This window comes from Phyllopteryx taeniolatus, chromosome 12, assembly GCF_024500385.1.
Source record: "Phyllopteryx taeniolatus isolate TA_2022b chromosome 12, UOR_Ptae_1.2, whole genome shotgun sequence".
NCBI lineage: Eukaryota > Metazoa > Chordata > Actinopteri > Syngnathiformes > Syngnathidae > Phyllopteryx > Phyllopteryx taeniolatus.
The window spans coordinates 9501157-9515769 of record NC_084513.1 but is presented as its reverse complement, the minus strand read 5'-3'; the positions used below and the strand labels follow the sequence as shown (position 1 = coordinate 9515769).

General features: G+C 40.9%; 1 protein-coding gene across 6 annotated transcripts in view; it reads right to left on the bottom strand.

Annotated features, from left to right (window-relative positions):
• The window catches only part of slc39a10 (solute carrier family 39 member 10), a 50707-nt gene that overhangs the window by 17168 nt on the left and 18926 nt on the right, over positions 1 to 14613 (bottom strand). For all 6 annotated transcript variants that reach the window (XM_061791643.1, XM_061791645.1, XM_061791646.1 and 3 more), the window contains 2 exons: positions 6672 to 7690; positions 5574 to 5751 (listed from right to left, as the gene is read on the bottom strand). In XM_061791643.1, coding sequence (XP_061647627.1) covers positions 5574 to 5751; positions 6672 to 7690 — 1197 coding nt within the window. The remainder of the gene's footprint in view (positions 1 to 5573; positions 5752 to 6671; positions 7691 to 14613) is intronic.

The window sequence follows — 14613 nt, the reverse complement described above, 5'->3', positions numbered from 1 at the left end:
CGGGAAAAATTGCGCGGGGTGTCACTTATGTGCTCCTAATTGGTACAGCACAAAAGGAGGGGCATTCTGAGACCACAGAGAAAACAACTACATTTTCCCAGCACCCCTACAGATGCCAGCAGGAGGTAAACAGAAGAACGCTACCGTGACGTGCGGCGATGCCTATGGATGAATCTTGGTCCATCGTCCAGCGCCTAAGGTTTTTTTCACTAATGAGACGCTTTTCTTACCCCTTTCCACTCGTTCATGCGGTCTTCCTTGTTAACATTTCTATTTTCACAACTAAAACACAGTGCTGCCTCAGGCACATTTGATACAGGAACATCCAGAGTAGATAGAGTGTGCCTCGCTTTCAATAACTAAAAAAAAGAGTGCATGGTGAAAAAGACTAAAGAGAAAAGAAGCATATACTGATGTATACAGTTTTCATATCCTTATCTGCAAGCTCTCCTCCGCTTACACTTAGTTGGTTAAATTAGTCAGTGGTGCCGCCACACAAGCGCCATTCATTGTCGCCACCTCTGGAAGGAACCTCAGTCTCCGGAAGTCTCCAAGAACACCACAAAAAGTTGTTAGATTTCTTGGTTAATCTTGAAAGAATCAGAAAAGCCCCAAAATATCATAATAAAGTCGCTAACTTGGCAACACTGAGTAGCTGTGACTTCTTTGCTACGGTTCCAGTCATCAGGGTAATGGAAGCCATATTCAGCATTTGCAGACAGACAGATTAATCCCCCCAAAACCAAGTGATTACATTCATTGGTCATGTCTGGAGAGTGAGACAAGGATGATGTGACAAAGCGACTGTTGTAGTGTTACCGTCACGGACGCTATGAAAGATCGGTAAGCGGAATCGTCAGGCAAGCAAACACATCGATTCCTAGGAATCAAATTACTGCGAACCAGTTATTCGATTCACATCCCTGCTATTAAACATGCTGTAATTCTTTATCCTTTTTGTATTTTGACAAAATATTAGAGACCCTTTATCAAGACACCTGGGTAGTGTTGGACCAAGTACCGAAACCAGTACCGTACCGAGGAATTTTGATGTCAGAAATTGCACAGTACCAGGTTGTTGTTGTTTTTTTGTACCGGTAGTTAAAAAAACAAAAAAACTTACTCGACAGCACTCAACTCATACTGTGTCTTAAAGGCCGGTACCCAAAAAGCCAACAGTTAGCCAATGACTCTCTGCCTTCCAACAAGTTGTCTGTAACCGACTGTGTGGGAGCTGGGACAATGAAATGGCTTCAGACTGCCGACAAGCTCATGCCTCCTGCAGACACGTTAGCGTTAGCCACCGGGATGTGACCTCAGAGTCCACAGCTCGCGAGGCTATGTGAGTAAAGTCAGTCAGTCTTATATGCGGTGGCTTGTCCTGTGCTGTTAGGGAAACTCTGAATTTGAGGCACACCAGAGTCTGTGTTACCAGCAGGAGATCGATAACATCAACAGCATGAGACAATTTAGCGTGGGTGTGCGCCGCACAGAAGCCCAACTTGGAGCGCTTTGCCTCCAACCCGGATACAGGCTACACACGTGGTAGGAGACCACTCCGGAAATTGGGGAATTCGAGAAGAATAAAAGTGCACCTGAATGCAAAAGGAAAACTACTTATTATCCAAGTTGAGCAAAAACATCCACTTTTTGTGTGTCGGGGCTCGGTCCGTACACAATAAAAAAAACAATGTATTGTTTACAATGAGAGAAATCAAATGCAGTCAAATACAAGAACACTGCACACTAAAAGTTTGAATAAAAAGCTTGTAAGCTTGAAATACACCGTATTAAGTATGAGTAAAGTATGTATAAATGTAGAAATAGAAATATATAGTCATGGACAAAATAGACTCCTCGTTTCTTCAGTTTCTTGTTAATTTTTAATGCCATGTACAACTAAAGGTACCTTTGTTTGGACAAATATAATGATATTGAAAATAGCTCATACGAGTTTAACATAAGACGTTATATCGAGCTCTCATTTTCCATGGTTTTCTTGATAATACCCAAAATTATATTTATCAAATACAATTAAGTTTTGGAATTCTTCAAGTATAATGCCTTTAGTAGTACCAGGTATTATACTGAATAGAAGAAACAAGGGTAGTCTAATATTTTATATTATATATATATATTACATATAATGTATATAGATGTACAATTTTAGATACATACAGACATACACATATTTGTCATTTATATACCTGTATATGAAAATACAGGCATTGATCAAATTATTTTTTTTTAAATGACTAATGTTAAGAATGGGCTAATTCCATTATTACATAATTTTTCATGTTTCTCAAAATGTTTTGAAATTAAAAAGAAACAAAAGTATTTGAAGTTGTTTTGTCAGTTTTCATTCCACTGCTTTTACTGAGGGTTGAGATTTTTGCTGTGGTATCGTTTCATTACCGGTATCGACGTACTTTATGCAGGCTCAGGTACAGTGCCGTGAAAAACTACTGGCCCCCTTCCCAAATTCTTATATTTTTGCATAGTTTCCCCACTTTGTTGAAGATCATCAAACAAATATAAATATCAGACAAATATAACCCAAGTGAACTTAAAACACTGTTTTTCCAATGGTGATTTCATTTATTAAGGAAAAAAATAACTATTCAAAGTTTCCTGGTCATGTGTTAAAAAGTAAACCTAATCCTCAGCAGCCACAACTGAAATGAAGTGTTTTTTTTATAACTGGCAATGAGCCTTTCACATCTCTGTGGAGATATTTTGGCCCAGTCTTCCTTGCAAAATTGTTTGAAATCAGCAAAAATTTAGGGTTTTCGAGCATGAACGGCCTTTTTAACGTCATGCCACTGCATTTCAATTGGATTCAAGTCTGGACTTTGATGAGGCCACTCCAAAACCCTCATTTTGTTTTTTTAAGCCATTCAGAAGTTGACTTTCTGCTGTGTTTTGGATCGTTATTCTGCTGCAGAACCCAAGTGCACTTCGGTCTGAGGTCACAACCTGATGGCTGAGCATTCTCCTTTCTGTTAAAGAGCAGAATTCATGGTTCCATCAATCAGTTGTCCAGGTGCTGAAGCAACAAAGCAGCAAAAGACATTACGACCACCATGTTAGACTATTTGTATGATGTTCTTTTTCTGATATGTTGTGCTACATTTACGCCAGATGTTAACGAGACACACACCTTCCAAAAGGTTCAACTTTTATCTCGACAGTCCATATAATATTCTCCCCAAAATCTTGTTTTTTTTTTTGTTGTTGCAAAAATAAGACAAGCCTTTATGGTCTTTTTGGTCGGCAGTGGTTTTTGCCTTGGAACTCTGCCATGGATGCCATTTTTACCCAGTTTCTTCCTTATTGTTGTGTCATGAACACTAACCCTAACTGAGACTAAGGAGGCCTGCAGTTCATTAGAAGATGTCCTGAGTTCCTCTGTGGCCTCTTGGATGAGTCATTGCTGTTCTCTTGGGGTAAATCTTTGTTGGCTGGCCACGCCTGGGAAGATTCTCCACTGTTCCATGTTTTCTCCATGTGAGGATAATGGCTCTCCCTATGGTTCGCTGGAATCCTAAAGCTTCAGAAATTGCTTTTGTAATCCTTTCCAGACTGACAGGTGTCAATTACTTTATCTCTCGACTGTTGTGGAATTTCTTTGGATCGTGTCATTTGTTGCAGCTTTTTTACATCTTTTTTTCTGACTTGATTTTGCCGGGACCAATTCTGTTTAAGTGATTTCTTGATTGAACAGGTCTGGATGTAATCAGGCTTGGGTGTGATCAGTGAAAATTAACCAAAAATTGTGATCAATTGATGATTTAACAAGGGGGGTAATTACTTTTTTCACACAGGGCCAGGTAACTTTGAATAGTTTTTTTTCCTTAATAAATGAACCATTTAAAAACAGCATTTTAAGTTTACTTGGGTTATATTTGTCTAATATTCACATTTGTTTGATGATCTTAACCATTAAAGTGGGGAAACTATGCAAAAATATACCATTTTGATAAGGGGGGGGCAATAATTTTTCACGGCAATGTATAGTATCGAAGACAGAATTTTGGTACCGTGACACCACTACACGAGAAATCACTGCTAAACGTGTACAAAATAGGGCGAAAGACCACAACTTAGTGTTAAAGTATTCTCTGTGGCATGCATTTTTTTTTGTCATCATAAATAGTGAATACTAGTCTATAAATTAGCGGCAAACTTTATGGCTTCATGAACATTGGTCCACATCCTGTAACTAATTAACTCAAAACACTGTCAAGCTCAGTGTCACAGCCACAGGGTATAAACACATTCCCCGGATTGTAGTGGCTGTTACATGACTGTTGAAGGCTATTACAAGCACTCGTCAGTAAATGGCATGAAAAGTCTGATTTTTGTTTTTGTAGTGTTCACAAATAGACACCACCAATACCAGTTTTGTTCTAATAAAGGCTACATTAAAGCAGTTAGCGACTGAAGATTTCACCAAAAATAAGCTAAAATGACTGTCCAAATGTGAGTTTTCAGCAGTGTTCAGTATAGCAGAAAATTTGAAAAAAAAGATCATCTCAAACCCACAGGGAGACAGCCAATGTAGTAAAACAGAAAAGATCTTAGTTGGACAAACTATCAGGGAACTATGGTTAAATTTTCTACTTCACAGAGCTTTCATGATGATGTGCCTGGCTTACTGCAAAAACATACTCAGTTTGCTTTGTCCAAGAGAACCGGAGAAGTAAAACAATGTCAGCCTCCGCTACATTAGGTGGTGATGTTGAACGTTTGAGCTTGTTTAGCTGTGAGGATGCAACAAGGAAGATCGCTACGGCTACAAGCCTAGTCTGGATATGTTAATTCGACTTTTAAAAGTTGTACACCATCAGATTAAGGTGTTTATTTGTATTTTAAAAGTTTGGTTTCAGTGGATATTTAATGCAGTTTTGGGAAGAGGTGCATGTAAACATACTGGCTATCTTGTATTGGACTATCACTCAAGACCATTAATGAGTAATGGGCTTACTCATCCATCCATCCATTTTCCGTACCGCTTATGTCAAATGCAGGTCTACATCACCATTAGAAGATTAAAGCATATTTTACCTTCTGACTCAACAGAACCCCAAATGTGATGCTAAATTGATGAGTTAAATATGCTAGTATCTTCCCCACTTTGTCAGAGCATTTACATGACATGACACTCTGTGTGTGTCTCCTTTATGGTGATTTATTTAATTAGTAACGAGGCTTACCTGACAGCCTACATTTGTGACATAATTATTTTTCTTGAGAAAAAAAATGCAGTTTAAAGTATAAAAAGTGAGTGAATAAAGAATATTGTGATAGATGAAATGACTAAAACCTCTTCTGAGTTGACAGAATAATGTGAGTTGATTGAACCTCAACCCATTCAACTGTGTTGAAGAGTTGACTTCTACTGCCCTTTCTATTCAGAGTAAGCGTACTCCAAATGAAAGGGTGTGTTATTCTGGTTGTTACCTCTAGTGGTGTGCCGCTATAGTTAAACTATTTCAGGCTGATCTTAACATTACTGTATTGACATGTTTGCCCAAGTGAGCCGGATCGATGAGACTATTCGCTCTTACCAGAATTGACATTCTCCAAGGCTTCCTGCTCCACGTCCATCTGGTGATAATGGCGGATACACACGCGGCTGTCTATCTGGTACAGCAGGGCGGGGCACAAATAGGTGAATTGGCTCGGAGAGATGAGGGAGTTGGGACTCAGCCCGTAGTAGGTGAGGAGCTGGGTCAGGTTCAAACACTGGGACAGGAGAGAGAGACATCACAGGGGTGACATATATATTATGGAAAAATCATTTTAATTTGGACCTGCTCACCTATCAAATGTGAAATTAAACAATCAAGTAAATCTTTTGCTGGCTGCCAATTTCTAAAAAAATGTTTGTTATCCAACAGTGGGGCTAAATGCCATAATAACTGTCCCCCACAGTTTTTGTTTGAGTTTTAAAGTATTTAAATAGGAAGATGGTCTTGTCTGACTTTGGCATCTTTTGATTTAAACTATTCCCCCCCCCCCCCCCAACTACAAACATAGTCAACATCAGTCATTGCAAGTCACATATGTCCAATTGTGTACTGTACAGAAATGCTTGTATCTGTAAATGTACAATCAGTTTCTCTGCACATGATTGGCAGCAGGGCTGGGCGATATGGCCTTAAAACAAACCCCAATTCCCCCCGCCCCCTCAAAATTTGATTTCCGATTTTAATCGATTTTTTTCCTCTTCAATAAAAAAAATGCAAATGGCAATGACATTATTTAAAACATGCAGAAAGTAGCCCTTTAAATATAACCCTTAACACATTTTAATAAAATAGTTTAAATGTGTATATCGGTGTGGGGTGTTTGGTGATTTGTCCAATGCATGTGCCACATACATGGACCGGCTACATTAATTGACAAGTGCCAGCTGGGCGATGAAGTGCTGCCTCCATGAGAGAAAAAACAATTAATGCTGTCTTTGCCTCACAGTTTGAAATAGTTTCAATTGTCTCTTTAAGATACCCAACTGAGTAAACTTTTAAAGTACACTAGTCAAAATGAAATAGCCTGCCTACAAATTTTTGAGCATGCAAACAAACTCCCTGCATCTTTGACAGAAACAATAAATAAAAAGATGAGTCTGTCATCATTTGTGTGGTCTATTTTGTAGTCCCTACCTCCTCATGCTGATGAGACAAGCCACCTGCATGTCCAGACAGAATAGGGCCTGGAACTGTTGCAGTGTTGGGCCCCCCTGGTGCTTCTCGTTTGTCTTTATGAGAATAGTCATGACCATGATCGACTCCATTTTTGTGGTCGTGGTTATCAGACAGGGCTGTGGGAGGTGATAGAGTTTTGTTTTGCCCTCGTTGTCCTCTGACCTTTCCTGGTTTTCTTGGCCTCTTGGGCTTAGCGTCTGTGGGGGCAGTAGAAGACAGCAGGTCTTGAGGGATGTGAGGCGTGTCCGTTTGGGCAGAAGACTGATGTTCCAGGTTAGTGGGAGCCATATCTGTGTTCATTTGTGCGTGTTCAGAGTGTTCGCCGTCATCCTCCTCGGCATGATCGGGTCTATGGTCTGCATCGTGCATATGACTGTGGGTGTGATTATGATCATGATTGTGTTTATGGGGGTGTTCTCTCGATGCGCCGGGAGGTGTGCTGGCTGCGGTGGTGTGCTGACTGCACTGCGTGGGACCTTGTTCTGTGTGCGGCTGGTGGGTGCCGGGACTGTGATGAACGTTGCCACGAGTTTCGCCGTGCGTATGGAGGCCCTCCTGCACGTCGAGAATGTCTAGATGAGCGACGTGGTCGTGCCCGAGATTGTCGTGATCCATGTCTACCACTTTCACTTTGCCAAGACCTAGGCTAACCAGGAGACTCTTAAATCCTTGGAAATCAAGTCGGTCCTTCTTGCCATAACGCCTGAACAACTGCTGGATGTAGAAGTGCTGCTCTTCTTTTAAAGAACCCTCCTTATGATGGGTAAACTCTGCAGTGGGAGTAGGTCTTCTCACATATGGAGCCTCGGAAATCTGCAGGTCATTGTGCGTGTGGTTGGCGTGATGATGGCCGCGGTGCTGCTGATGGTGCCCGTTTCCGTGACAGTGGCTGGACTGGTGATAGAGGAATGTGAGCACACACAGGAAACAAAATCTGGGGTGCACGTGGACTCGCATTGTCCCAAACTTCTGGTCCCCTGCCAAAACAACATTTTATTTTATAGATATGAGATACGACATGTCAATAACATTGTTAATATTGTTCATAATACGAGCAAAGGTCTTTTAGATCAGTGATTGCGCAGTATTTGGTGGCTTAATTCAGTTGCTGTATTTATCATTTCACTCGAGCGGTCGAGTGTCTGAAGAGTACTCAGAAATAAAATGTTTGCTCCCAACACAAAGCAAAAAAACAAATATGATTGAGTGATAGCTTCTAAACTGTAAAAGTTGGGGCACTCATAAGTGAATTTTTTATTGCGAGGGTTGCGTTCCAGAACCGCCTGCAATAGACAAAAACCTGCAAAGTACTGACCCTATATATATTTTTTTATTATTATTAGCTTGACCGGGAAAATGTGTGCATTTTACCATTTAGCGATTTAAATGGTAAAACACACACATTTGCACTATCAAATTCAGATGAACACAAAAACTTTCAGAAGTTGCTAAACGTTTCCAAACTAAATATCAAAGTAGTGAAATTTGTTGCTACATTTGTTGGTCCTTTTTGGAAATAAAGTTGCTAGGGCTGTCTGAAAGGTTGCTGAATCTAGCAGAAAAAAAAGAAAAGAAAAAGCACTAAGTTGGCCTCAATTGCAGTATTTATCGTTATTTTATTGTTTAATATTTATAGCCTAGACGTGTTTTTGTATAAATAGTTGCTGTAATAATTACAGCTTTACTTTACTACTGCGTAAGCGTAGATTAGTGATGACTATGACGCTTAAAAATAAGGGTTACATAGTAGAAAGCAGTAAGAGTGAATGTTGCTTTCCTGAAGTCGTTCATTGAGACTTCGTACGGACGGAACTTGTGTGCATGATTTTCTTTTGTCTGTGTCTTTTGCCCCTTCTTATCCTCACCTTTTATCTTTTTTTCTTTGCCTCTGTCACAAAGTTTATGCTTATGGGGTTCAGTTGCTTTACTTTAATGTGTGATGAGGCATGGCCCTGGACCGGCTCAAAAAATAACTGGACTTTGCGATACTAACTTCTTAATATGAATCGGCACAATGAAAAAAATTTAGATCATGATGAGGTCAACATTAGCTGCGGCTAAACCAAAAAGCTCTCTAATGATATTTGGAGCATTTTCGAAGTAGATTGCCAATGAAGCATACACTGCGTGTATAACACAAAAGATGTGAAAAGACGTGAAATGAGGTTATTTTATGAAGGAAAACAGAACAAATAATAATGCGTTAGCATATCTCAAGTGAATGCAATATTCAAACTGTCTACATTGCTATCTTGGTCTGAGAATTACATATCTAATAAGCGAGACAAGCCTCCTAGAACACAATACAGTCTTGAGAGAATTGGGCAACAAATTGCTCGTTCTCCCCACTCTAAAAAAGCCCGAAGCAGCAATATCGTCTGAGTCAAATGATCCTCATAAGGTCTCCTGTGAAGCCAAAGGGGTAGCAGAGGCAAGAATGCTGAAAATGGGGATTAGGATTAAATCTGATGTCAGATGAGCATTACTGCTGGCACGCAGCAAAAATTAGATATCCAAACACAGACCGTTTGCAGCCACCTTAGTTAGTAAAGTTTATACTGAATGCAATAGGCATATGCCGGTATCAGAGTCTGACAGTATGATAACTAGGGATGGGAATTTCTAAGATTTTTCCAATTCCATGTTCGATTCTGCTTAACGATTTGATTATTTATCGATTCGCTTATTGATCCTCAAATTTGTAGTTTGGGGGAGAAAAAAAATCCAGGGGACTTTAAACACCCGTTGGATATTATACTCAGGCTTTTCACGATCAAAGAAACGCTATAATTGAAGATAAACGATTAATGTGCCACGGCGCAGGTTGTGTATGCAAGTTCCTGTGGTGTAAACAAACCCTGAACACATCCTGTGCATCTTGCAGCAAGCATGTGACGTATGTTCTTCTGCCTGCCCTAAGCGTGCTTTAAGCTGTTTAATGTTATTAGATTATCTGATTATCGCAGTACTCGTCACTTTAAACCACATACACTCCTTGAAGTCTCAGTGCCCTTTGCACAATGGCCATTGCACCGGACTATTGCGATATTAGCCATTCGAACTGAGGACTCTGCATCTTTTTGCACAATTGTTGTTTGTTGTTGTTTTTTGTCAATGTCTTTATGTCTCCAAAGTGTTCTGTAAATTGACTGTCTGTTGTACTAGAGCGGCTCCAACTACCGGAGACAAATTCCTTGTGTGTTTTGGACATACTTGGCAAATAAAGATGATTCTGATTCTGATTCTGATGACAACCAATTTAGCGTTTACTGAAAACTCACACCAAAAATAATTACATACATTGTATATTTAAATATAAGATTTGCAACTACATACTTTCAAAGTGAAAAATAATAATTCAAGTTCAATTCAAATATTTTTAACTGTAACTGTATAATGTGGGAACAGCATTGGCTTTCTTCACGTGCAGCAATGCATCTGGGGCATATATTTATTCACTGTTCCTGTTGTGTACGTCTTGACCACAGAGGGGCAGTGTGTTGCACGCAATAAGATACACACTTGCAGTCACAAAAAAGCAGAAGTCACGATCAAATACTGTTATTGTAACTCGTTTTCTCAAAGTTTGAAGAATATATGCCTGAGAATAGAGTTATGTTGCTTTTTCATGTGTTTATACAGCATTTGAGTACCAATGTTCATTATTTCGAGAGATATAAGTGCCGCGAGTTCGATGCTAATTTTCGTTACCTCGTCAATGGTGTTTTTCATTCATTGTTAGCTTTGAGCTAGAGATTTTTGTGAACAAAAACAAAGTCTGTGATGTATTTGAACATTCAATATGTGTAATTCTTTTGTCATGTGTTTAGTTTTACATTGAATGTCAACTGAAGTGTCAATGAACGACTTTAGGAAAGCAACATTCACTCTTACTGCTTGCTACTATGTTAGCGCCTTAGCAACCTGCTGTTGTGGTCACGTTGGCTCTGTATGCCGCCCAGTTGCTGCTAGATAGAAGTACTGGAGCGGAGCAAGGAATGGACTGCATGTATAGGAGTGGTAAATGAATAATTTTAGATCCAGTCCGATCCGATCAGATACGCGTTCTTTTTTTTTATCGAACCGATATCAGAGATTGGATCGGAACACCCTTAATATACACAAACGCCATAGTAACACATACAGACGAGTAATATAACAATACTCTCAGGCATGTATTCTTCCTAATCTGTGAAAAATGAGTTTATTACAGTAGTAACGTTTCTTCTTTTCCTCTTTTTTTTCTAGCATACATAAATGTGTAGCTCCATAGATTTCCCCTAAGAGGCCAAGCGAAATTTCGGGTCGCAGTTGCTGCCAGGGTGGATTTTAGTGTAACACCAGGAGAATTTTCATGCGCTCTTTCTCAGAATGCATTGCTACAGTTAAAATTAGTGTATCACGTTTTGACTGCATTAAAATGCATCTTCAATGTGTTATTTTGTACTGACAGGGTTTAATAGTTAATGTGGTGTTTTTTTTAGTAGTTTATAGTTAAATTGGTGTTGATTTTTAGTTGTTAAATTGCTTCTGCTTTTGGTGGCAATCTGGCATCCTTAATCAGAATGGTTACTGTGATCTTCTTTCTTCTTTTCCTTTCGGCTTGTCCCGTTAGGGGTCGCCACAGCGCGTCATCCTTTTCCATGAGAGCCTATCTCCTGCATCCTCCTCTCGAACACCAACTGCCATCATGTCTTCCCTCACGACATCCATCAACCTTCTCTTTGGTCTTCCTCTAGCTCTCTTGCCTGGCAGCTCCATCGTCATCATCCTTCTACCAATATACTCACTCTCTCTCCTCTGGACGTGTCCAAACCATTGAAGTCTGCTCTCTCTAACTTTGTCTCCAAAACATCGAACCTTGGCTGTCCCTCTGATGAGCTCATTTCTAATTTTATCCAACCTGGTCACTCCGAGAGCGAACCTCAACATCTTCATTTCCGCCACCTCCAGCTCTGCTTCCTGTTTTCTCTTCAGTGCCACTGTCTCTAATCCATACATCATGGCTGGCCTCACCACTGTTTTATAAACTTTGCCCTTCATCCTAGCAGAGACTCTTCTGTCACATAACACACCTGACACCTTCCTCCACCCGTTCCAACCTGCTTGGACCCGTTTCTTCACTTCCTGACCACACTCACCATTGCTCTGGACGGTTGACCCCAAGTATTTAAAGTCCTCTACCCTTGCCATCTCTTCTCCCTGTAGCCTCATTCTTCCCCCACCACCCCTCTCATTCATGCACATATATTCTGTTTTACTTCGGCTAATCTTCATTCCTCTTCTTTCCAGTGCATCCCTCCATCTTTCTAACTGTTCCTCCAGCTGCTCCCTGCTTTCACTGCAGATCACAATGTCATCTGCAAACATCATGGTCCACGGGGATTCCAGTCTAACCTCATCTGTCAGCCTATCCATCACCACTGCAAAAAGGAAGGGGCTCAGGGCTGATCCCTGATGCAGTCCCACGTCCACCTTAAATCCTTCTGTCACACCGACAGCACACCTCACCGCTGTTCTGCTGCCCTCGTACATGTCCTGTATTATTCTAACATACTTCTCTGCCACTCCAGACTTCCGCATGCAGTACCACAGTTCCTCTCTGGGTACTCTGTCATAGGCTTTCTCTAGATCTACAAAGACACAATGTAGCTCCTTCTGACCTTCTCTGTACTTTTCCATCAACATCCTCAAGGCAAATAATGCATCTGTGGTACTCTTTCTAGGCATGAAACCATACTGTTGCTCGCAAATACTCACTTCTGTCCTGAGTCTAGCCTCCACTACTCTTTCCCATAACTTCATTGTGTGGCTCATCAACTTTATTCCTCTATAGTTGCCACAGCTCTGCACATCACCTTTGTTCTTAAAAATGGGCACCAGTACACTTTTCCTCCATTCCTCAGGCATCTTCTCACGCACTAGAATTCTATTGAACAAGCTGGTCAAAAACTCCACAGCCACCTCTCCTAGATGCTTCCATACCTCCACAGGAATGTCATCAGGACCAACTGCCTTTCCATTTTTCATTCTCTTTAATGCCTTTCTAACTTCCCCCTTACTAATCATTGCCACTTCCTGGTCCACCACACTTGCCTCTTCTACTCTCCCTTCTCTATCATTTTCCTCATTCATCAACTCCTCGAAGTATTCTTTCCATCTACCTAGCACACTGCTGGCACCAGTCAACATATTTCCATCTCTATCCTTAATCACCCTAACCTGCTGCACATCCTTCCCATCTCTATCCCTCTGTCTGGCCAGCCTGTATAGATCCTTTTCTCCTTCTTTAGTGTCCAACCTGCCATACATGTCATCATATGCCTCTTGTTTTGCCTTTGCCACCTCTACCTTTGCCCTGTGTCGCATCTCAATGTATTCCTTTCGCCTCTCCTCGGTCCTCTCAGTGTCCCACTTCTTCTTAGCTAACCGTTTTCCTTGTATGATTTCCTGTACTGTGAGGTTCCACCACCAAGTCTCCTTCTCTCCTTTCCTGCCAGAAGATACACCAAGTACTCTCCTGCCTGCTTCTCTGATCACCTTGGCTGCAGTGGTCCAGTCTTCTGGAAGCTCTTCCCGTCCACCGAGAGCCTGTATCACCTCTTCCCGAAAAGCTGCACAACACTCGTCCTGTCTCAGCTTCCACCACATGGTTCTCTTCTCTGCCTTTGTCTTCCTAATTTTCCTCCCCACCACCAGAGTCATCTTACACACCACCATCCTATGCTGTCTAGCCACACTCTCCCCTACCACTACCTTACAGTTGGTAACCTCCTTCAGATTACATCGTCTGCACAAGATGTAATCCACCTGTGTGCTTCTATGTTCCCTATGTTCGTGCCTCTTCTGGAAAAAAGTGTTCACTACAGCCATTTGCATCCTTGTTGCAAAGTCTACCACCATCTGTCCCTCCAAGTTCCTTTCCTGGATACCGTACTTACCCATCACTTCTTCATCACCCTTATTACCTTCACCAACATGTCCATTACAATCTGCACCAATTACGACTCTCTCTCTGTCTGGGATGCTCAGAACTACATCATCTAGCTCCTTCCAGAATTTCTCTTTCACCTCTAGGTCACATCCTACCTGTGGGGCATAGCCACTAATCACATTACACATAACACCCTCAATTTCAAATTTCAGCCTCATCACTCGATCTGATACTCTTTTCACCTCCAAGACATTCTTAGCCAACTCTTCTTTTAAAATAACCCCGACTCCATTTCTCTTCCCATCTACACCATGGTAAAATAATTTAAACCCTGCCCCTAAACTTCTAGCCTTACTGCCTTTCCACCTGGTCTCCTGGACACACAATATATCAACCTTTCTCCTAATCATCATGTCAACCAACTCCCGAGATTTTCCTGTCATAGTCCCAACATTAAAAGTTCCCACATTCAGTTCTAGGCTCTGTGTTTTCCTCTTCTCTTTCTGCCGAAGAACCCGCTTTCCACCTCTTCTTCTTCTTTGACTTCGACCCACAGTAGCTGAATTTCCAACAGCGCCCTGCAGGTTGACGGCGCCGGTTGGTTATATCACTTACTGTGATATAGCCTATTAATACCACCTGCAGGCCCTAGTAATCTATGAATGTCAGCTGCACCACTGGTTGCATGCACTGCGTAAACACCACAATAACGTCATTATTCCACATAGGATCGATAAGAGAATGGCTTTAAAATTCAGAGAACAATTTTCATTGAATACTCTCCGTAGGTACATTAGCAGCCTACACATAAAATAAAAATAATAGATTTTTCAAAATAAAATTAAAATGTTGTACAACAGTAAAATTAGTTCCATCCATCCATTGTCTGAACCGCTTAGCCTCACTAGGGTCCCTTATTTTCATAAAATGTGTTGCTACTTCTCTGCTATTCTTCGCTTTGTGAAG